Source organism: Pteropus vampyrus, unplaced genomic scaffold (assembly GCF_000151845.1).
Source record: "Pteropus vampyrus isolate Shadow unplaced genomic scaffold, Pvam_2.0 Scaffold67, whole genome shotgun sequence".
Classification (NCBI taxonomy): Eukaryota; Metazoa; Chordata; class Mammalia; order Chiroptera; family Pteropodidae; genus Pteropus; species Pteropus vampyrus.
Window position 1 is genome coordinate 1,965,903 of NW_011888848.1, and position 22,668 is coordinate 1,988,570.

General features: G+C 43.8%; 2 protein-coding genes across 7 annotated transcripts in view; one reads left to right on the plus strand and one right to left on the minus strand.

Annotated features, from left to right (window-relative positions):
• LEF1 (lymphoid enhancer binding factor 1) overlaps positions 1-11,846 on the plus strand; it is a 109,386-nt gene extending 97,540 nt beyond the window's left edge. For 3 of the 4 annotated variants that reach the window (XM_011361458.2, XM_011361460.2, XM_011361459.2), the window contains one exon: positions 10,626-11,846. Coding sequence is in view for 2 of the 4 variants with exons in the window: in XM_011361459.2 (XP_011359761.1) it covers positions 10,626-10,705 (80 nt within the window). In the remaining 2 variants the exon portion in view is untranslated. The remainder of the gene's footprint in view (positions 1-10,625) is intronic. The other variant, XM_011361457.2, reaches the window with a different exon arrangement.
• Positions 1-22,668, minus strand: part of HADH (hydroxyacyl-CoA dehydrogenase) — a 61,469-nt gene that overhangs the window by 1,194 nt on the left and 37,607 nt on the right. The window contains exons 7-8 of one of the 3 annotated variants that reach the window (XR_895949.2): positions 21,097-21,213; positions 1,877-2,275 (exon numbers count right to left, since the gene is read on the minus strand). Coding sequence is in view for 2 of the 3 variants with exons in the window: in XM_011361455.2 (XP_011359757.1) it covers positions 2,121-2,275; positions 21,097-21,213 (272 nt within the window). In the remaining variant the exon portion in view is untranslated. Of the gene's footprint in view, positions 1-1,431; positions 2,276-16,962; positions 20,124-21,096; positions 21,214-22,668 lie in introns of those variants that run through there. The other 2 variants (XM_011361455.2, XM_011361456.2) reach the window with 2 other exon arrangements.

Sequence of the window (22,668 nt, forward strand, 5' to 3'; positions counted from 1 at the left end):
AACTGATTTTTTTAGAACTGCATTTTGGTGCTAAAATTTGAACAAACTTTCCCAAAGGAGCCAGCAGAAATTTTGGTACCAAATAACATCTGCATTTTAAACCCACCGTTTGCCTGGGCAGTCTACTTCAGCTTTCGAATCTTCATATTCTCCATCTGTGAAACAGGAATGATAACGCCTACCACCAACAGCTGTTTGTGTGTCGCATAGGCCTGCCTTCCTCCGTCCACTCCCCCTGAGACCTGACTCAGTGTCCTCTTTTTCTGTGCAACTTTCCTCATCTTTATTCAGATTCCCCTGGTTCTTCAACATTCTGTCACCGTAGTTTCATGATATCAAAACTCTTCTGAACTCATACGGAGTGGCGGGCTTTTCTCTGAGTGAGCAGAGGATCATTCCTTCCTCTAGGTGTCCGAACAGGGTGCCCAAACAATAACATCACAGGCGCACATCCAACCCAACAGCAGTTAATCGAGGACCTGTATGAGAGGGCCTCCTGGATTGGTTATTAGGAGCACAGAGGTGACTTCATCAGAGGCCCTGCCCCAAGAAGCTCACGGCATCGTAATAGAAGTAATTCTAGCGACAATCACATACGCGGGCTTTTGTGGGTTTTGGCATTCCTTTTTTGTCTCTGGAAGGCTGCTGTCCCTGATTGCTGCATGCAGGTGTGGATAGCAGCCCTTCCGGGCTCTTCCTCTAACTGGAATCCCTCCGGAGTGCGGTGTGCTGAGGACCGGCACGCACCGATTCACTCTGCCGTCCGATCGCCCCGAAATTCTTCATGCTACTTCTGGGAGAAATCATACAAAAATGTGTATCTGTACTTCAGAGTTCGGTGTTTGATTTTGTGTTCTTATTAACATTACATAACATTTGATTTTTTGTGTTCTTATTAACGTTAACATTACATAGTGTTTTCGGTTAGAAGATTAAGCTGAGTATGTTTGTCCTAGGGTGTATCCCAAACATCTTTTTTATTTTTTTTTAAATAAGTCACAGCTGTCATTGTGCTTTCTTGTCACTCATTCTTTTCTAAAGGTTAAAATGTCCTCACTAACCTGTACCAGAAAAACAAAACAAAGTGTCCCCCATCATCTTCAAGAAAAGACTCCCACCAGCCGTCCGGCGGTGCTCCAGATGGCAGAGGTTCACTTACTTGGCGTCTCCAGTGATACTGTCCCATCTCGTTGCCGGATTGATCCCGCAGCCTTTGAAGTCACTCCCTTCTATACTGTTCTATTTCAGAGAGCAGTGCTGGCAGGCATTTGATAAGAATTACTGAGCAGAGAGGAGCTCAGATTTGCATTCATTAAGATTTCAGTAAATTAGGAATGATAATATTCCTACTCTCCCCCCCCCCGCCCCCCTGCCCCCACCACCACACACGCACACCTTTCTTTGTTTTAGGAATTCAGAAGCTTTGATATATATAGTAGTTGACCTGTTTCATCATTACTCCACATTTATTGAACACCTAATAAATGCCAGGTTGTGTCGTAAGACTTGGAAATACAGTGTTGAACGAGGCAAAGGAGTTCCTTGCTCTCGTAGTGCTTACATTGCTGTGTGGGTGGTTGATGAAAAATAAACAGGAAAATGTAAAAATAAAAAGGAGAGTGGGCTTGACAGTCTGCTTTAGGTTGGACGGTCAGGAAGGGCCCTTTTGAGGAGGTGACACTTGGTATTATTACTCACTTTGGTATCCCTAAAAAATAGGGAGGGCATTCTGTGTGTGGTCAGCGGTGGCAAAGAAATGAAGACAAGGGAAACTGCTCATCATGTTGTAGAAATTGCTTAGACTAAGAACCCTGGCCTCAGATTAGCCCGTGTAAACCGCTAATGGACTGGGGCAGATCATTAAATGCCAGGGGACCTGGTTCTTCAGTTCGAGTGTGAGAGGGCTCACCCAGTGTCCTCTAAGCCCCAGCTGCCTCAGGTATAACTTCCAAGCCTGCTTTGCTTTCCGTGGTCTACACTGCCTCCCAGTGTTATTAAAGAGTCTTGGGTCTCTTTTATATTTACTAATTTCTGGTCCTCTCTATGTCTGAGTGGTTTTGTCTAACTGTTAAAGCACCTGTATGATCTCGAAAATGACTCGTATGTGGGGTGGTTGTTTTTCAGTTCCTGCATAGATCGCTCCTGCCTGCCTTTCTCCTCCCCAGAGCGAGGGCCTCAGAAGCACTGCCTCCAATGGGGTTTGATCCTCCGCTGACACAATCGTATGGCTCCTTATTTGGCAGACTACAGTCATGCATGCTAGTGCTGGCTTCGCCTTAGAAACAAACCAAAGACAGATAAAATATTTGATTAGATGATTCGGTCCTGCAAATAGTGTGAAATCTCACACGGCTGGTTTTCAGTTGTGACGGGAAGTTGCTGAGTATTATTAGCTAAATCCTTCTCGTTCCTTTCTTCAGTAAGGTAGAGCTGATGGGACACAGCACCCAGGCGGGGGAGACATTGTGACTCTTAACAGGAAGAGACTTTTTTGAGAGAGTTTATTTCCTCTTACGTACACAGTGAATTTTAACATTATTTTGGTGTCCTTAAAGAAAATTCCTACATCTGTGTATGCAGCTAAAATGCTAAATAATGCTCATCACTAGTGTGGGGCAGTGAACTATAAAGAAAATACCCCAGCGAATAAGGAAAAGACTCCTCAGGGAACCAAAAAGCCCTCTGAAAAGTTGTGTTTCTACTCCTTAAAAGATATATGTTTCATCTAATGCTTTTTTTTTTTTTTTTTGGTGGGAAATACCATTGCAATTGCCTCATGCAGCCTAAAATAAAGATTGGCTCCTTAAGCAGTTCCTCAGACACCAGCTGTGTCCCTAGAAAGTGTGGTTCTACTTTTGTGTACTATAAGAGGATTCACTCCGGTGAAATCATATTGAAACAAGAAATTAGCATTAACCTTAGTCTCAACACCTTGCAGCAACTTCCAAGATAATTAGAAATGGGATCCGTAAAAAACTCGCCCCTCCAGGTTGGTGGAGGTGATTTCCGAGCTGTGGGTCTTTCAGGAAAGCCAAGTTCATCCTTAGCTGTTTGGACTAACTTGTCACTTGTGGGAATGCTGGGAGCCCAGGGCCACAGGGTTGAGACTGTACACATTCCCCTGGGTCCAGCTGGAAGGCCAGTACCATGAACGCCAACCATTTGTTTATTCACTCCGTAAGTCAAGAGCTGCGTTAGGCAGTTGGGGTGCTTGCTGAATGGACCCTGTCCCTTCTGGAGACCTCCCAGTTTAAGGAAGATATAGACATAGAATGGGTACTTATAAAATAATAATGTTTTATGCTATGAAGGAGGTGCATTATGTAAAAATAAGGAGAACAGGAAGCATATACATCAGAGTGTGGTCAAGGAATGCTTGCTGGAGTACATAACACTAAAGCTGTCCCGTCGTGAGGGGATTCTTGGGTTTGATGGAATGGTGATTGAGTTGCTGTGAGTTTCCGGTATTTTTGTACATGTTTGATTTGGAATATGTAACATCTTGAGTTTGTCAGAAGTCAGAGATTATCATCAAATACTGAACTTTCTTCCTGACTTAAGATTCGTGAGGACTTGACACAAAATCAATGTTTAAAAATCCATAGTGTCCCTGTACTCTAATAATGAAGTATCAGAAAAAGTGGAAAAAATAATTCCTTTTGCAACTGCAACAAAAAGAATACCTAGGAATAAATCTGATGAAACATGTGAAGGATCTATATGATGAAAACTATAAGACCTCTTAAAAGAAATCAAAGACGATACAAAGAAATGGAAAGATATTCCGTGTTCTTGGATTGGAAGAATCAACATAGTTAAAATGACCTTATTACTTAAAGCATTATACAGATTTAATGCAATCCCCATCAAAATCCCATCGGCATTTTTTGAAGAAATAGAACAAAAGATTCATAAGGAATTAAAGAAGCAAATAATTAGAGGATTATCACTCTGAGTTTACTAATTTAAAAACATAACACCACAAATTGGTTAATATTTATTTTAGCAAAACAAATACAAAAAGCCCACCATCTTAAAATTATATAGATTAAAAAGATATTCTTGTGATATTTCAATGTATTTCCTTTGATTATATGATGTCAAAGAACTAGTTAAAAAGTAGAAACAAGCTACCTTTTTAAATAAAAAAAAACCTCTAGTTAAACACACAGAGAGATACATATACAGTCACAGATACACACAGGCACTCAGATACGGAAATACTCACACACTGTGGTTTTGGCTCTGGCATAATCTTTGTCTTATATACCGCCTGAGAAAATGTTTTTACCAAATGAAAACTTTAACCTTTATTTTCCTGGAGCCAAGAGGTATGTGAGAAAGGTAATTTCTAATACAGTACAGAATGTAACGGTTAATTGTGCAGTGGTAGGATTTACATCTTTAAAAAAATTGTTTCTAGCTTTCCATTTGATGGTGGTGTTTGAGAACCTGATGAGGTGGTTAAGGTTTGGGAACTTGGGGCACCTGTGAAGCCTCCCTACAGACATTCTAGACTGTCTAGAATGGGACTGGAGATACCTTCAGGACTGGTGACAGGACTGTGACCCTGAAGGGTCCCCCGGGAGCTTTGCCTGAAGCCTGAGATTTACCTGCCCTGTAGAGTCAGGGAGCAGTCTGAATATTTTCAGTGGTCTGAGAAAAATGTTTATTTTATATAGTTTTTGAAGCTCACCCTGGTGAGTTTGACAGTTTTTTTGTAATCTTTGCTGTAAATTGTGTTCCACAAGTATAATTCTAGTCACCCACATTAAGTATCAGTATGCCTCTGGATATTTGTTTCTGGGTTGGCACGTCAAGAAAGCGAAGCCATGCTCTTACAAAGTAATAAAATTGGAAGCAGCTAGAAAATCTTAAGGCTTGTTAGAAGTCTCAAAGTAAAAATTAAAGTTTTGACAGTTAAAAAGTGAAAAGATGATATTGTTTTCCGTTCTTCATCTTTCTGTCACATACTTAGGCACCAGGTATGACGAGCACTTAGGAAGCCCTTGGCCCAGAAGGTCACTAAACAGGCAGGAGAGGCACAGCTGTTGGGGGCCCTTGGGAAGGGAGTCTATAAAGTCTGGAGGTGGGTGACTGTCAGATAAGGGAGACCTAGGGATGACAGCAGCCCTGGCAGTGGTGGCTGTGTGGCCTCCATGCGGCCCAAGTTGACATTTTCCGGGAAAACATCTGCACTCTGCTCAGCGCCATCCCAGAGCCCCCGCCTGCAGTGGTCCTTTGAATGGAGGCCTCGCCCAGGGGCACCTTCTGCCTGCCGTGAGGAGCAGAAGCAGCCCACGCTGGCCGAAGGAGGGAAGACGAGCGTCCTGTGGAAGCCAGAGACCGTTGGGCCAAGGAGAGTACTAGGAGATGGCCTTGGAAAGCTGTCCAAATGCTTTTCCTGCCTCTTACATCCATCCGTCCCTGAAAATTGCTTCCTTCGCCCTTCTGCAGATTGACTTCCTCAGTTCTTTGAATCACGTGTCCAGAACTCCCAAGCCTGCGTGTGTCATTACTGTATCAGTCTCCCAAAGACAGGGTGATTCTTCCAGATTCCAAAGAAGGGACTCTGGTTAGCCCAGGGTGGTCAGACTTCTGCCCCAGGCGGTCATCAGCTGTGGCCAGAGGGGAGGGTCGCTCTGGACAGATGGCTGTCAGGGATGCCTGCTCTAAGCTGGGGTGTGAGGAGTGGGGATGAGAGGGGCACTAGGCAGCGATCCAGCAGGTGTGCCCTGTAGCTCCCTAGTCATCTGGCGACTGGGCCTGTTGGATTAGCAGGCAGGGCAGTTTTATCTAGGTAGTTGCGTGCTAGTGAGGAAATTGGGAAGGGAGGGCACACGTGGTGAAAGCTTTTAAAGTCTCTGCCGTGCTGCAGTGTCCTTGCCATCGATTCTTGTTCCCTGTGTAACGGTCACAAGAGCCTGAATTATGTTTAAGCTGCTTTGGGAAACAAACAGGGGGGAACTGGGCCCTTAACTGGACTGATCACTCGCCATTAAAATATAGTGGTATGAGGCTCGTTAAAACCCTCTTGAGCCATGATATTTAGTGTTGTTCATGAAAGCCCATGCAGTTGAATTAAGATCAGTGCACTTAAGAATAGTGGATAGAAACAAAAGTATTTTGGATAAATCGTTTGATAGAGTGGGTTTTTCTCACTGAACCATCTGAAACCGTCGAGGAAATCAGCCCTTGTGGACAGTGGGGTTTTCCCAGAGAACTCTAGTTTTCCCTCTTTATCAAAACATGTAATTTTTAACTCTTTTGGGTGCAACTCTTCAACAGGTATGTGCAAATTTAATATTTCTTAATACCTCAGCCATTATTCTACAGTGCATATAAATGTGGCCTATGGTATATGCTAAGAAATTGGTGCTGTTCGCCACTATTTAATTACCCCAAATAGTGTCGGATTTTTAAAAATCTGCTCTTTATAATTTTTTGTGTGTCTTCCTTTTCTGTGTGGGCCCGTACCCCTCCCATACAGTGGTATGGTCCTTCTGATGCTGTGTGGATCTGAGAACAAGCAGACAAAGCTTATTTAAATGATACATAAATTAAAAGTGAGTGGGGCCTGAGATTGGTGCGTGGAGGATACTCTTTGAAGAAAGGGTGAGATGTGCTGTCCGTGTGTGAACTTTCTGATAGTGTGTGTGAACTTTCTGATAGTACTTAGGATGGCGTAAGGCCTTTTCGCTTTCTTTTCCTCAGCTATGTCCTTGAGAATTGAAGCTGCCAGGTTAACTGATGTCCAGATGAGTGAGGTGAATCTGCTAAAACTATTCATGAGCTTCATTCAGTAAGGCTACTTTATTCTTTTGGACAAAATGAGAAAAAAGGTGTGGTGGAGAGAACATATGTTTAGGACTCCAGAGCTAACCCTGCCACCTACTGGTTGGGTGACCTCAGGCAAAGTGTCAACGGCCCACAGCCCTGATTTGCTTGTCTGTTAATGGGTGAAAAGTAGGTGGGGCTGTCGTGATGGTTACCTGACCCTGTGCAAGTCTCCGTGCCTGGCGCATCAGTGCTCAGCGGACAGGACATTGCTTTTCTCCCTCGCCCCCACCCCGCAGCTTCCTGCAGACAGAGCCACCTTGGAATCAACAAGGCTGTGGCACGCATGGCATCAGGAGGCCTGGGTACTCTCTGGTGGTCACCTCAGACCAGTCATTTTTCGACCACACGCCTCAGTCTGCTCTAAGTCAGTGGGGCCGGACGAGCTTCGGCATGCTTGCTTCCTGCTCTGGAAGTCTGCGCTTCCTCTCTTACTCCACCGTGGTGCAAGAGTTCACACCCTGAAATCACAGGATTTTGCCAGTTTGCCCTGTGGCAAGGTGGAGAACTTAGACAATTGGTGGGAGGTGCGTCGAGCGTGCTGCTGTAAGGCAATCTTTGCAATTAAAATCTGCCTCTGTTCACCTCTCACAACACCGATCGCTCATATTCTCCTCGAATTTCATGTCATAACTTAAAAACACTCGAAGTTCCTTCCTGCTCCTTGCTAATAGCATTTGAGAGGATGATGAAGGGAGGACCTTTTAACACACCTTTCTGGGTTCCTCACCATTTCTGAACAAGGAAAGTGACGTTGCATGGCACAAAGGTGGGCTGTCCTCATGTGTTGTTCCTATAGACCAGCTCTGCTGCCCCCAGCTTGGCCTGGCCGGCCGAGCACACCCAGTGAGTCCCCGGTCACATGTGCTGACCCTCCCCCCCTCCAGCTTGGCTTAACTAGCCAGAAGACAGCCTGGGGAAGGGGCCAGGCTGGGCCGCAGGACGCCCAGGGTATGGGCTGGGAAGCACTCAGCTTCTGGTAGAATCTTCTGTTAGAGCTGATGGAGCAAGAATCACCGCTCCTTCCTGCTTTTCACTTTTTTTGAACCAAGGCCTAGAAAGCCCTAATGCCTCAGAGTCAGTACTGTTTATCCCCAGAAGCGAATCCATCTTCACACCTTTAGATTTCCCTTTATCACTTGGGCTCTTAATAACTGTAGGTTTCTGGTTCCATTTGGTCAGTGGGATATTTTGTTAAGATTGGAATTTGGTCCACGAGAGCATCATGAGTTTCAGATGGATGGTGCCTCCCTCAGATCCACTCTGCAGATGGCCCACCAGGCGGCCGGCAGTGACTCCTGGCGGAGGGAGCCTGAGCCTTAACATGTAGGCAGCGGGGCCTCACTGGCTCCCTTTGAAGCGGGCGCAGTAATTGCGGCTTTGATTACAGCAACTTCACTGGTGGATTGGGCTGCGCTGGGGCTCGCCCAGCCTGGCTCAGCCCCGCCACAGCCCCCCAGTGAAGCCTTAGATGTGGGAAGTCTCCAGTCTCCGAGCCTCATGCCTGTGGTTTCTTGAAAAGACTCTTGATTTGACCAGTTTTAGGTCTATAAAGCCACCGTGTCAGGCTCCCATTTCTCCCACTCGGAGGTAAGACCTGGTTCCGCCCTGACAACCCTGTACTCACGGGAGCCGCCAGGGCCAGACTGCCTTACCTGAGAGCCGGTTTCTTTGCCACGTTACTTAACCATTTGTTCTGCTGTTAAGAAGGCATCTCGGGTGGGGGCGAGCTGCTTTTTGGTTGACAGTAGTACAGAGGATTTCTGAAGCCTACTTTTCAGAAGGATTTGTAAGAGGAGACTGAAATCATGAAATAACAGTGGGGAAATGTGAGACTACCTGTAGGAAGACACAGCTTTATGAGGAGCTGTCGAGATTCTTTCCAGGGAAGTGCGTATTATCATCGTGGTAAATGGTCCCTCTAAACACAGCCGAGTTTGTTTTACCAGTTATGTTAGCATTGCGCTCAGCTCGAGGAAGGAAGAGAAGGCCCTTCTGGGTAAGGCGAGGTGGGAGAGGATGACGTGGTGTCCAGCTCCGCTTGAGAATGGGGGCCACAGCAGGGCCATGGAGGTCATCTGTGCCTCATGACTTCGGAGTCGGCCTGAGGCTCAGGGCAGGCACAGATCCCAACAGAGGGACAGTTTGGCTCCTTCAGCCAGCAGACATTTCTGGCTGCCAATGGCCAGTTCATCTGAGTCATAGCACTTGCCTCCAGCTGCTGTGAGCTCCTGGCCTAAGGCTGCAAGGCTGTTCCCCAGCGGGAAGAGCACTCTGGGGCAAACCTTTGAGAATGTGTGGTGCAGACGCCCTCGCCACTGTCCGGGCTCCGCCCCTCTCTCCTTGGAAAGGGAGGGTCCTTCGGGACTCCGACCCTCCTGTGTGAAGGGTTGGTGCTGCGCCTAAGGTTAGAAAACCGTGATGCTGCAGTGTCTTCCTGCTCAACAGGGAAAAGGAGACTAGTAGGAATCGAAACTGCCCTTGACGACCTCAGTTGCCAGCATTCTGTGATTTCCTTCCGTTTTGTTTTTATTTTTTCAGTAACTACCCAGATACACAGCTCCGGTGGTGGTGCAGTCATCACAGTGACAGCTGACGCATCCCTGGGCTCACTGAGCCCCGCGCACCTTGTGGGCGTTAGCCTCTCCTCCTCACAGGTCCCATCCCCCAGATCCCACTCCTCCTTCTGCGAGCAGCACTTTGTAGACTGCGCCTTGCCATCCAAAGTTTAGTTCTCATTATTAAACGATTTCAAAACTTCCTTTTATTTCTCCTCTAAGGTCTCTTTCCACTCTCTTATATAAAGAGCGTAAAAAGTCCACCATTAGAACTAATTTTTAAAGGAAACTTCTGCTAGTAGCAAGGATGGCACGAGCATGAAGGGTTGGGATTCATCTGAGACTGGCAGGGATCCAGGCAGAGTCTGAATGAGGTGGGCTCCCCAAGTTCAAAGCCAGGGAGGCAGATGCTCTCCAGGGGGAAGGAACCAAACTTTGGGATGCTTTCGCTTTCCTTTTGTCTTTGTCTCATCTGTTACAATGTTATGTTTTATTTTTAATCACTTTTTAAAAGCTCATTTAAGCTTTTGGGGCTTGGGGATTCTCCTTTTTTGAAAGTCATTATCATCAGCAGTATCAAACAATTACTTAAATACTTTTCGAGCGTACATTCTAAGGCTGACATTAGAGATCCTAATTATTATGAAGGGAAGAAATCTTGAGAATTGTAAAATCTTAAGTAAAATCAGAGAGGCCTGTGCACCTTGGACTGACTGTGGTGAACAGAGCACATCTTGGTTACGGGGCTACTGTGGGCGTGTGCGGTGCATGGGCTCATTGGAGCACAGTTCAGTTTTGTGTAAAACCATACAGTGGCTCTCCACAGTGGACTAAAAAACTAAACACTTGAGATGACAGCTCTTTCCCTGATCCAGCCAGTGCTTGTTGTTACAATTCATGTTTGGCCATTTCCTCCTGATGTTTTTCAAACTTTTTTTTTTTTTTTAAACCACAATCCAAAGTATTAAGTGTATTTCACATAACCTTTACAAACGTATACATGTACATGGAACCAAAGTAAACATTTCAGTAAAGTATACTCATTCTCTAACATGGTCTGGGGATTCGGGGCTACCGTGGGGCAATATGTTTTTAGCCATCACCAAATCAACCAAGTGGATTAATTAAATGCAGACATGTTAAGGCATGTGCTGTATGCAGTAGAGGTTAAAATTTTCAAAGGCCTGTGGCAAATTCACGTTAACAGCATTTCGTGTGTTCCTTCCTGAGGTGGAAAACGAAGCTCATTCCCAACGTGCAAAGCCAAGGCAGCAGCCCCGGGACCTCTTCTGGAGATGGAAGCTTGTTGAAACCCAGACTGTCTCCACGGCCTGCCCAGTCGACCCCAAAGGAGAATTGACACCAACTTCACCCTGAGGTCACTGCTAGAGACACTGATCCACAAAGACAATCACTGCCAACCCCCCCCCCCAACCCTTCATCTACCACAAGAGCCAAGTTCCAAAATAAAGCATAAAGTTTTTTTTTTTTTTCGTTTAAATTAAAAAGCACATGAGAATGCTTGCAGGCCCTGAGTCAGCTGAGCAGCTTTCCTCCCCTCGTGTCCGCCGTGCACTCCCCAGAGCATCTTGCATCCGTACCTGTAACCTTCGGCAAGGACAGTGACTTGGCTGCCTTTGCCTGTCATGAGCAGCGGGAGCTGGCAGCCAGCATGTCCATCGGCGTCCCAGTGCGGGATTTGTGGAAGAGTTCCCTCTCTGTCTTCATTTTTCTTTCTCTTCCTTTTTCCTAAAGCTTTTATTTAACAGTGCAAAAGGATGAATCTTATGTTTGCTTCTTTTTTTTTTAAACTTGAATTTTTTTTTTAATTTACACTTTTTAGGTTTAATTTTCTTGTATATTTTGCTAGCTATGAGCTTTTAAGGAAAATTCAAAGATCTGGAAAAGTTTGAAATAAAAAATGAAATGAAAAGAAGCCGCCGCCTTTGGGGGTGACATATTGTCCGTAAGGGGCTTCTCTGTGAATGGCCTGTGACAAATAGTGGCCTCTCCTCTAAGGTGTTCAGTCGCGCTAAATAAATGTAACGGCCAAATCCATTCTGTTGCTAGCAGTCGGCAGTACTGTTTCGTTTTATTTTTTGTCTGATTGCTCTTTTTAAAAAAAAACAAAAACGGTAAACCTTAACAGATACTTTCAGTAGACCAGTTTGCAGTGAATTTTCATTTCTTTTCTTCTCACCTCCTTGTAAAAAGCCCAGCACTTGAATTGTTATTACTTTAAATGTTCTGTATTTGTATCTGTTTTTATTAGCCAACTAGTGGGATTTTATGCCAGTTGTTAAAATGAGCATTGATGTACCATTTTTTTTTTTTTTAAATAGCAAGGCACAGCCTTTGCCCCAAACTGTCATCTAACATTTGTCATTCCAGTTTGAGTTAACGTGCTGAGCATTTTTTAAAAGACGCTTTGTAATAAAACATTAAAAAAAAAAAAAAATCACTTTTTAAAAGAGTGGAGTGCCTGGTCATCGAGTCGGGAATGGTGAACTAAATCCACATGCCAGGCCAGAGCCGGTTTGTCCCCTTCCGAGGGACACTGCTGGTGTAGCCTCCTCTGGGAACAGGCCGACACACCTGTCATACAAGGGGTACCTTCCCCAGTCTCTAAGACATGTGGTCAAAGGTGCTTGTATGGCATGGGCACCACCACCTCCTTCCCAGGTGTAGACAGAAGTCAGTGCCGAAGGAAAGAAGCGTCACCGCGGTTCAGATGGGGTTGAGCACCTCGAGCATCCGAGCGTCTGAGCATCTGAGCATCCTCGTGGGCTCTGGCTGGCCGTTGGCTTGCTGCCATCTCTGTAGGTGTGCCGGTGCTTTCCGCTTCCCAGCTCAGTGGTTCTCAAGCTGGGCTCCTCAAATCCAGGCGTCCCTGTGCCGAAGGAAGGTTTTCACTTCCACTTACCTCCTCAAAGTCAACATTTTCCCAATTTCAGGTGATTTGAATTCTAGAATTCTCCCTTGAGCTTTTGTAGTACCAATAGATAGGTTGGTTTCTAAATTAGCCAAATATACATTTTACATTCAAAGCATAGTATTTCATGGTCTTCCACAATGTTTTTCTATCCATTGAGCTAGCTCGAGGACCATCGATAAATTGGTCTGACGACTCTGGCTGAAATTCTAGTTCTATCTTTTTTCAGCCTTGATACAGCTGGGGAACAGCTGGCTACCATACTTGTAATAACCCTCCTCATACTGTACTTGAAGATTGCCATTAAATCACCCCTCAAATTTTTCTTCTCCAGGCTAAGTAATCCCAATTCCTTGAACCTTTCATCATCAGTCCTTTAATCATTTTCATTACTGTCCTCTGGAACCTCTCCAATTCCTCTTCATTTAGTCCTAAACTTGAGCCAGAGAAAAATGTCTATTTTATGTTCAGGGGACCTACTTGTTACAAAGGTTTCATATTTGAAAATTATCTCTGAGTTTTCTTAATGTACATGAACCGAGTAGTTAGAACTGTCTGAAACTCCCACCGTGCAATTTTCAGGAGTTAACTAAGAAAATCCAACGAAATTATGTAGGAGGTGACATTTAAGTGTTACTTTTTGGGGGGAAATGAAAGGTGGTAGCAACATATTGATTGGCTTTTCTAAATCTTAGAAACCATTTAATAATAAAAGTCTGTCCAAGTAAACAGCAAGGATATAAAGCTGAGAATTGAGTCTTGTCCAAAGCCCACTCAAGTCCTCTCCTGTGGTTCCTCCTCATTTTTATGACACAAAAAAATGAGTAAACAACGTTGAAATGGGTTATAATGCAAAAGAACATATTTGCTGCTATTTGCATCCTCTCTGAGCTGGTCGTTCTTCCCCCAGACTCGGCCTCCTCCTGTTGTCTATAACTGCTTTCAGAATAGCTTCCCAGATAACTTTGATGTCACCTCACTCCTTCCTGGCCCATTGTGCCCAAATCCCGCTTTCTGGTGCTGAAGGTACATCAAGAGCCCCCTAGAGGTACAGACTGAGGGACACTATCCTGGGTGTCCGTGAGTAGAGGGACTGTCCTCTGGCCATCGCTTCTGTTGGTCTAGGAGTGACCTGGCTTTCTTCCTGCAGTAGGCTCAGGGCTGAAGTGTAAGCCAGGAGGAGGGTGGGCCTGCCTTTTTTCTGGGAGCCAGCCTTTCTCTTGAGGTCACAGCTGGCATGCTGGTCCTTACGGAGGGGTGTTTTCTCCCAGTTTAGTTTGGTTGCTAGGATTGCTGGCAACTACCTGTGTAGCAGGAAGGAGCCTTAGAACAGTTTATGGCTGCAGCTGTCCCAAGCACAATTGTTCTTTCCTCTGTAGTTTGGTCTAAGGCTGTGACAATATGGTAACCTCTAATCAGGGCCCGTGAGGGGTCTGTGTGGATTTCCCTTTAAAGGAAAGAAGTCGTGAGGGAGTAATACATGGTTCTAACGGACAAGGGAAACAAATTCCGTGTGACAGAGCGGTTGTACAAGCTACACTTACTACATTTGCCTCAGGATGTTACTTTTCATACACAGAATATTAAAAGCTGTCCTGAAACCTAACTTCCAGGGATACATGTAGACAAACACACAAATTTGAACTGCTTTTTAATAGAAACAATAGTTTGCAATTAATCATCTTAATACTAACAGAAGGATATGATTCTAAATGCTTATAAAATGTATCATGGGGGAAAGATTAAGATCTTTGGTTTTGTTGGCTCTCAGTGGATGCCACTTTGGAAGCAGCTACTCTAAATCTCTGCACCTCTCATGGGTAATGTTCCCTCTGTAGCCGGGAGTGGTTCCGAGAGAGGGTAGGAGAAGGATACATCAAGAGTAGCTATTTATTTTTTGCCAATATTTTACTTTATAATGAACAAATTTAACTTATGTAAATAGCATTCCACTTTTGACAATTTCACTAGTGTTACAGCAGTTATAATGCAAAAGAACATATTTGCTGCTATTTGCTACCTCTTTGCAAGAACCTTTTTTTCCTTTCTCGGAAACTTTTGTGACTTTGACTTTAGGGAGCATTCCTGCACCTTTCTTGACAACATTAGGAGGGATAAGGAACCATTTATAATATGGTCCTGTTTGCTTCTAAGTTGCTATGAGGTCACCGGAGTGATGATCAGGAGCAGGCAGTGGTGACAGGCGGGACTCTACCTCTTGTGAGCTGGGTGACCTTGGGCAGATCCCATTCTCTTTCTGGTCTTCAGTTTTTGCATTTGCCAAGCAGGATGTAAGTAATACTGTCCCATTAGGGCTAAAAGAGCAGCTATTTAAACATTCCTCACATGAATCGACCTAAACTAGAACTTCGTATAAGTTAGGTAATATAGAATTAAAAACTTATGGTAAAACAACTCAAGTGAAAATGGTGTTTAGTCACCCTTGTTGGAGAAATAATGCTAATGTTTATCACCAGCAGTGTTGCAGGCCCCAGTAACTGGCATAAAAAAAAAATGCTCGATGCCCTCGGTCAGTACATTTTTACTGAGCACACGCCAATGGGCTGTGCTTAAGTAATTTTACACTAGAAAAATGTTTTTACTGTCTAGAAGCTTGTTCGCCATCTGCATTTGCTATAATATATAAGCATCCTTCTCCCTGAATAGTAATTTGGACTTTTAAGAAACAGGTTTGTATGTTAGGAAGGAGGCGGCACAGCGGGAAAAGCCTAGGTTTGTAGTCACGCAGAGCTGGACAACGTCCACGTCTACCACTGGGGGGGCGCTGCACACCAAGCCCTCTGGGCACACCTCCTTGTGGGCTAAACCCAGAGATCACTGACCTCTATAAAGGCATGGCGAGGGGTACCTGAGAGAGACGCCCAGCATGTAGGAAATAACTAATAAATGAATTTCACCTTGAATAGTTTTGTTATGATTAAACATACTTTTTTTGCCCAACGGGGGGAAAAAAAATGTATTGCTTATAGCCATAGAATGTATGAGCATGTTTCTTCTGCCCATGGAAGCAGTTGGTAACCAGGACTAATCGGTCTGCTCTAGACCAAAGATCAAGGAAATACTTACAGAAAAGCAGCAGTCTGGAGTTTTTTGTTTTTTTGGTTTTTTTTTTAGGTCATCTACACTCATGTGTTTATTAAGTATTTTTCTTAATCTATAATAGCTTGAGATGTTACCAGCTACATAAAATTTTTATCTCCATTAATTATATGGGAGATATTGGTAGAAAAAATATTATTTGCCAGATAGAATGAGAACATCACCTACAAATAGACCATCACAACTTAACTGTTTGTCTTTGTGGTCCAGTGGAATTACTAGTCATTTTCTCTTTTCCATTTCTAATTGTCTCAGAATTTGAACTCAGTGGAGTCACTGAATTACGCTCTACACTCTAACAGTTATTTTCTTCTATAGGAAGAAAGTACACTGTCACCCTCCCTAAACTTGAAGATTGAGGCTAAAAACTCTGGAAGTCTACCTTCCCAGAAGAATATGCCAGAACCTCCACACATCTCTGGAATAAGGCTTTAGGGTTCAGTCTTTCAAATAGCCCCAAGCAGAAACCTTAGTTCAAATATGTCTTCCTCTCAGTAGTTTTGGAGGCTTCCCAGTTCCATCTTCTAAACCTGGTGGAGTCAAGTGGCTTTTATGAGGAGGTAGCAGGAGGCAGAGTTTATTGCAGGAGGTTTTCCTTTCTAATACCTGCTTGCCTAAGAAATGACTACCTGCTTCTGGTGGACTATCCCAGAAAGTGCATCTACGGAAAGGAGCTGAGGTGTCTCACTGAGTCTTGGAGACCCATGTTCAGATACTGCATCACAAAGGCCTGCGTTGTCACTCTGCAAAGGGGCTCAGCTCTGCTTTGACAAACTACGTTATGATAAAAAAGTTTAATTTTTCGTCTGTTCATATACCACCCACCACCACTTCCCTAATTATTGTAGAAGAATCTTGGGAGCTTCTCTCCTGTTACTTTTTTTCTGGGGTCTTAAATCATCCACAGCCTTCCACTCATACATAAAATTTAACTTACTTGAGTGACAGCCACATCTTCCAGCTCGCTGGGACATCTGTGTGCTTTCTCCCCCTGCGTAGCCCTGACCAGCACCCTGGAAGGTTTGGAAAGACCTTCTGGACCAGCTGTGGGCATGGAGTACGAGGCCCTAGCGCCTACCTTTTTACTCAGGTGGCCCCAGAGCTTAACTTCTAAGACTCTTTTACAAAACTCTTGGGCCTGGTCCCAATCTTCAGCCCACTCCCCCCAGGTGTAAAAGGTTCAGGCTCTCTGTAAGACTAGGTTGGGAAGGAACTGTGGCTTCCTTCCAAATTGGTCAGAGGAGGGAGGTGATCACAATCAGCCTATTATGCTAGGCCATGAGCGCAACGCGAGCTAGCCATCATCTCACATGGTCTCCAACAGCCCAGTGGGATTGACAGGGGCCATCACTTTGCCCATTCTACCAGATATGGCCAGAATAACCCCCAAAGTTACACAGGTAAGAGCAGAGATGAGCACCAGAGCCCAAGTCTGTTTAATGCCAAAGCCCATTTATACTGGTTTTTTCCTGCAACAGCTACAGTTGGTAATTTTAAAAAACACAGTAAATAGAATTCGTACCAATGATAATTTTTCTTTATTTCAGGAGTTAAATTTCATTCTGCAGTAGAAATAAAAACTGTGATTAGGAAATATTGAGACTGATTTCAAAAACAGAATTTACACAACCAAATGGGTCGAAAGCAAAACATATCTATCGTTCAAAGCATTTTTTAGGTTGCTATTTATGTAACATCAATATCTGTTTACAAGAAAATTAGTCCCACAAAATTATAGCCACACCTTGTATTTTTGGTAGATGTAATTGGTTACTTAGGTTAAAATGTTAAAGGGATTAAAATCAAGGTGACTCAAGACAGAAGCTTATTTCAAATGAGTGAAATGTATAACTGGCAAACCCAGAAAGCATAATTAGTGTATGTTGTATAAGCAGTGACTAACATATTAGTTCTACCCTTTACGTCGATTAGCGGTTGAGTCTCAAATGAGCTTCTGAAAGCTGACTTTTAGTTAAGAGTCAGAAAACTCGCTATATAACAGCACTCAGTGGGGAATCACTTTATACCACCTGGTTTTATACTGTAGTTTCTCAGTTCCAAGATCCGGTGCCATCTGACCCCCACGCAGTGCCATTTATAGTCCCCAGACTAGAAATATACCTTAAAATTGATGTCAAAAGGAGCTAGCCAACCACTTTGCCCGAGAGGCTGTAATTAACAGTGAATCTTATGGACATTAAAGGGCCAGAAGTTTTATTTCACAAAGACATCTTCACAAGCATTCAAAGTACTCTTCAGAGAACGTCATCTTGCTAAATGTAAATGAAGTCTGGGGTGATGGCTGTGCTGAGAGGCTCACTTCACTTTTTCCAACATGCCATTTTATCAATTGCATGGCTTTGCTTTTAATTTCAAATTTTCATTTTTATTATAGGAGTATAAATATCACTGAGAAGGGAGTACTGGGGAGAGGGGAAAAAAGTATCCTCTTGACCTAAAAAAACTTGGTAGTTACTTTCAAGATCTGATGAAAGACCCCCGGGGGCTGTTGGGAGGAGAGTTTGGGGCTGCGGGGAGAAAATGCAGCCGTGGAGACACGCCCCGCATCTGCACCCAGACAAGTGCTGCCAGTACAGTGAAGGCCAACCCAACCCCTGGGGGTCTTGCAGAGGCCATTTGCAATGCAGACCCCAGCAAACAGCAACAGCTGGTTTTCATTTAGAAGCAGAGAACCTGACTGCTGAGACCTTCCTTCTCCCCAAGGAGCTGGAGCTCTCGGTGGGCAGCGAAAGCAGAGGCACGGAGTACTGGACTGAGGACTCCCATGTGTTAAGAGGATGTTCGAAATTCCTTCCTGGTCCCAAACATGATGCAGGAAAAAAACTTTTGAAAATGATAAAAGAATGCTCAGAGGCCAAGCTTTCCGACTCGCTGGTAGGCTAAAAGCGCATTCAAAACCTCAGCCAGAAAAGATCACTGTGACCCCAACCCACACATCCTGGCAGGCTGTTGGCCACATTGTGAGTTCTCTGCCCTGACATTCAGGAGTCTAGAGCCCTGCCATTTCCAGGACAAGGGCCCAAATCCTAGGGGTGCACCAGTCAGCAACAAGGAAATGAGGCCCCATCCTAAGCCCAGGGCTCAGGTCAAAGGTCACAGCCAGCCAGAGATGAGCAGGGGCTGCCAGGCCTCAAGGGCAACCTTTAGTAATGGAAATGGTAGAGGCATCACAGGTGGTTCCTTTTTTTGGTTAAGAAATGTTTTATAAGAATAACCTAAAAGTTTCCTAAACCAGGGTCTATGTGTGGTAGGAATGTATGAACATATTTATTTTCCTATTATGCTATAGTTAGATTCTAGTTAAAAAAAAAAAAAAAAAAAAATCCCTTGACCATTAGAACTACAACCCAGGACACCAAACAAGGATGCTCATTGTGGGGATAGTCCTGTTTGAAAGTTTGGAGTTGAGATTTTCAAATTTGCTATTTTATACTTAATGTTTTCATCAAAACCCAGTTCTAATCCTGACTCTGCTACAAAATTTCTGGTGACTTTCGGCAGGTAACTGAGGGTCTTCGTTAATGAGGCCGTTGGACCCTCAGGGTCTAATGTCTTTCTAGCTTCAAAATTGTCTTGGAAGACACCTTCTCAAGCCAATGACTAAAAGAAGCTTATGTTACATTACTTCTCTTTGTTGGCAAAGAAGAAACAGATGCTCCTTAAAAACTGTTTTCTGTGCCCTCAACATTGCTTTACTGGTAAGAAATATGGAGTGACAGCTGCAGGCAGGTCACACATGAACACCTCTTGCCACTTTAAAAAATAGCAACAGGCCAAAGAAGAGGGGCACAGCTTTTGTCTAAATTACCAACCTTTACTTTTATAACCATTTAAGCATATTATCATTTAAAATTATACAAGTTTATTGCAATTCAAATTTTCACAGATTAAAAGACTGCATTTTATTAGAGTTAACTTATAGGCATAATTTCTTACTAAAAAAAGACAATCATCGTTCAGATTTTGGATGTAAATGAAACCTCTCTGCAAACCAAACACATGGAGTTATTCCCGCCAATCTAGCAGCAGCATCTTGATGATAAGCTGAATAAAGACATGACACTTACGTCATGTCCAGAATGTAGGGTAAGGCTTGAAGCTGCAGGCAGCACATGTTCTCATAAAGGCAAGCTGCAGTGCTGCTACCCGCCGTACCTCACAGGCACATCATGGACGTGTCAGAGATCGTGACCCTCCCATGTGGCAGCGATAACCGCAGCACACTTTTGGAAAAAGTGCTTCCTCATTTACAAGTGAATGAATTCAGGCAATGCTTTATGAAAATGACAAGGTTCAAAAGACATTACTGCTCCAAGGCACCAAGGGTATAAAGCTTTTTAGAAAATACACAGAAATCAACAGACGAAAAAAGGGACTTAGTCCTCCATTGAGAACTACAGCTAGGTTACAATCAAAATGCGCATCGAACAGACTGTGCCGTGTGAGGGAAGGTCTGACCCAAGAGCGTTTCCACAGGCCCTTGGTGCAGCTGCTGGTATGAGCTTACAGTCTTCCCGGAGCCAGAGAAGCTGCACATCATTTGTATTTGTAAAATCCTTCCCCAGTCTTCCTGCCAAGCTTATTCTCTGCCACCAGCTTATTCAAGGATTCACTGAGTTGAAAGGAGGGGTTCTGTGGATCCATCTCATGCCATTCTATTGAGAGGAGAGAAGAGGGCTTAGGATAAAGTGCTGGGTTTATTTTTATATTGTGGCATTCCCAAGGCAGTCTAGAGGCAGAACTTGCGAGGAAGGGTCTCTAGTCTTATGTGGGAGAGACCCTTGAGTGTGGTGCCTATTAGGCCAACATGGCAGAGGAAGGCTGAGCTGGTACAGCCCCAGGGGCCCTAAAGTAGGTATGCGAAGCTCCCCCACTCCCACCCCACAGCCATGCTGCTTGAGGCCTGGCTCCACCACGACCCTCCTGTTTATCCAAGCCCTTCCTGAAATCACTGGTTCATCTGCTCTTGGATCCCTCACTGGCAGTCAAAACAACTTTCAGTACACACGTCAAAAATCTGAATTTGCTGCTAGTGTTTTGTATCCTCTTAAAATCCCAAAGTTCATGCTTCAAGTAGACCCCTCCTCACTCCTCCCAAATATATAGGTATTCCTTGTGCAACTTGGTAATATCAGCTACTTTCAACTTCAGTAGTCCAATATTTTTACCCTGTCTTCAGAGCTACTACAGTAAAAAGGACATTTTAAAAAATGTGTATCTTGACTGCAGTGGAAGTTACACAAATCAGAATATGTGAGAGAATGACACAATGTAGCAAAGCCAATTTCCTGGTTTTCATAAGGTGCCATGGTTATGTAAGATGGAACCACTGGGTGATACTGAGAAGATGGATAAAGAGGACCTGTCGCTTGTACATTTGAAACTTCCTGTGAATCTATAATTAGTTCAAAATGAAAAGTTAAAAAAAGGGTTACTCTGTGAGGAGACAGCAGGCAGTCATGCTTTTCCTTCTCCTACCACCTATTAATTTGAATCTTTAAGCTGGTGGGGGCAGGACTGATCTACTGAGTCTCCTATAATTTCTGCTTTAAATAGGAATTATAATTCATAGTTGAGCGAGATTATCACAACTGCATTAGAGAAAGACAACATCATTCAAATTCCTACCATTGATGATGAACTTCACAGTATCCAGCCCAACGAAATCGAGAAGCTCAAATGGACCCATGGGGTACCCAGCTCCCAACTTCATACCAGTGTCGATGTCTTCCTTGGATGCATGACCTAAGAGTAGAAGAGGGCAGCCCTGAGTCAGCACCATCTTCCCCACAATCTCCCTGTCATGCTATTGGTTCCAGAACCACTAGAGTTTGGCATATTTGCATTCGAAGAACATCCAGAGTCAGGAATTCTGGTGTGGGCAGATTTCTGTCATAGAGGTACATGCCAAATATGCCACAAGCTTTTCAAAGTCATTCCACCAAGCTATCCCGCGAGGCGGATCCTAGAGCACTGCTACCTTGCTCACGGAGAGAGACGGCCCCAGTGGCCTGAAAAGATTAGTTACTCTCTGACGGGTTGGGGTTTTCCAACTGCAGAATAATTTACTAAAATGTCATGTAAAGCTAGAGTAGATTGATTGATAAATGGACTTTTTTTAAAATAAGCTTTATGTTTTTGTATGTATGGTATATATATTTTTCTTTTCCAGCTTTCTTGGTTTTGTAAGTAAAACGTATTCCTCTAGAATCACATTCACATAAGACCTTTAGTCAATATAATGTTAAAAAAAAACGGCCCAAACTTGATTTAGAATTGTCATGCAAGTTTGCAAATGTATTGAGTAGACTAAAACAAAGGCCAATATGCTTTTTCCTTGGAATTTTATCCTTAACATATTGTCCTTGGGCCACAAGAGGTCTTAGGAACAGGATGAGTCTGTAACAAGTGGCTGTCTAGAATTTTGTTCCAAAGCACAAAGAAACAGTCAATTATACCAAAGCTAAATAAGAGGGGAAAAAATGTCAACATAGAGAGGATTTCATACCCAAATATTTCAGATTTTTAGGCATGAGGAACAGGAACTACTTAAATATTTATAAAGGCTATTCTTAAAAGCAATGTTAAGTACTAAAGTAATGCCAAAGAATTTCAAGGCAGTTAAAATACCAACCAATTATTCCTTATGGGTCACATTATTAGTACTCTACTCATCAGTCAACCAAAGGATCCTGAGAATCACACTTTGAGTTTCAGGCCATAAGCAAGCAAAGAAAGCAAAAATGATCATATACATTAGTCTTCTCAGGTGGCCTCATTCATTCATTCACTCTTTATTTATATCTGTTGTGTGCCAGGCACCAGAGCCTTAGAATGAGACAAAGAAAAACAAGAGAAGCACTTGTATATTCATGTTGGGAGTATCTGTAATGGGAGAACTCAGATGCGTAAACCAAAAATTTCATCATAACAAGTGCTGAAGATTCAGGAAGAGTCACACAGCTCTGTGTGGCAAAGATGGAAAAGTTTACTCACACCTTCATGACGTCACCAAAACCACTACCCAGGCCCAGGTGCTGCCATCTTGAAGAGAATCCCAAGGGAAAAGCGGGCAGGGAAGAGCATTCTAGGCAGCAGGAACAGCATGTGCAAAAGAAAGAATAAGAAAGCACGTGGCAGCTGATAAGTGGATTATGCTCAAAGGGTTTCATTAGCCCCAAGGCTTCGATGGCATCAGAA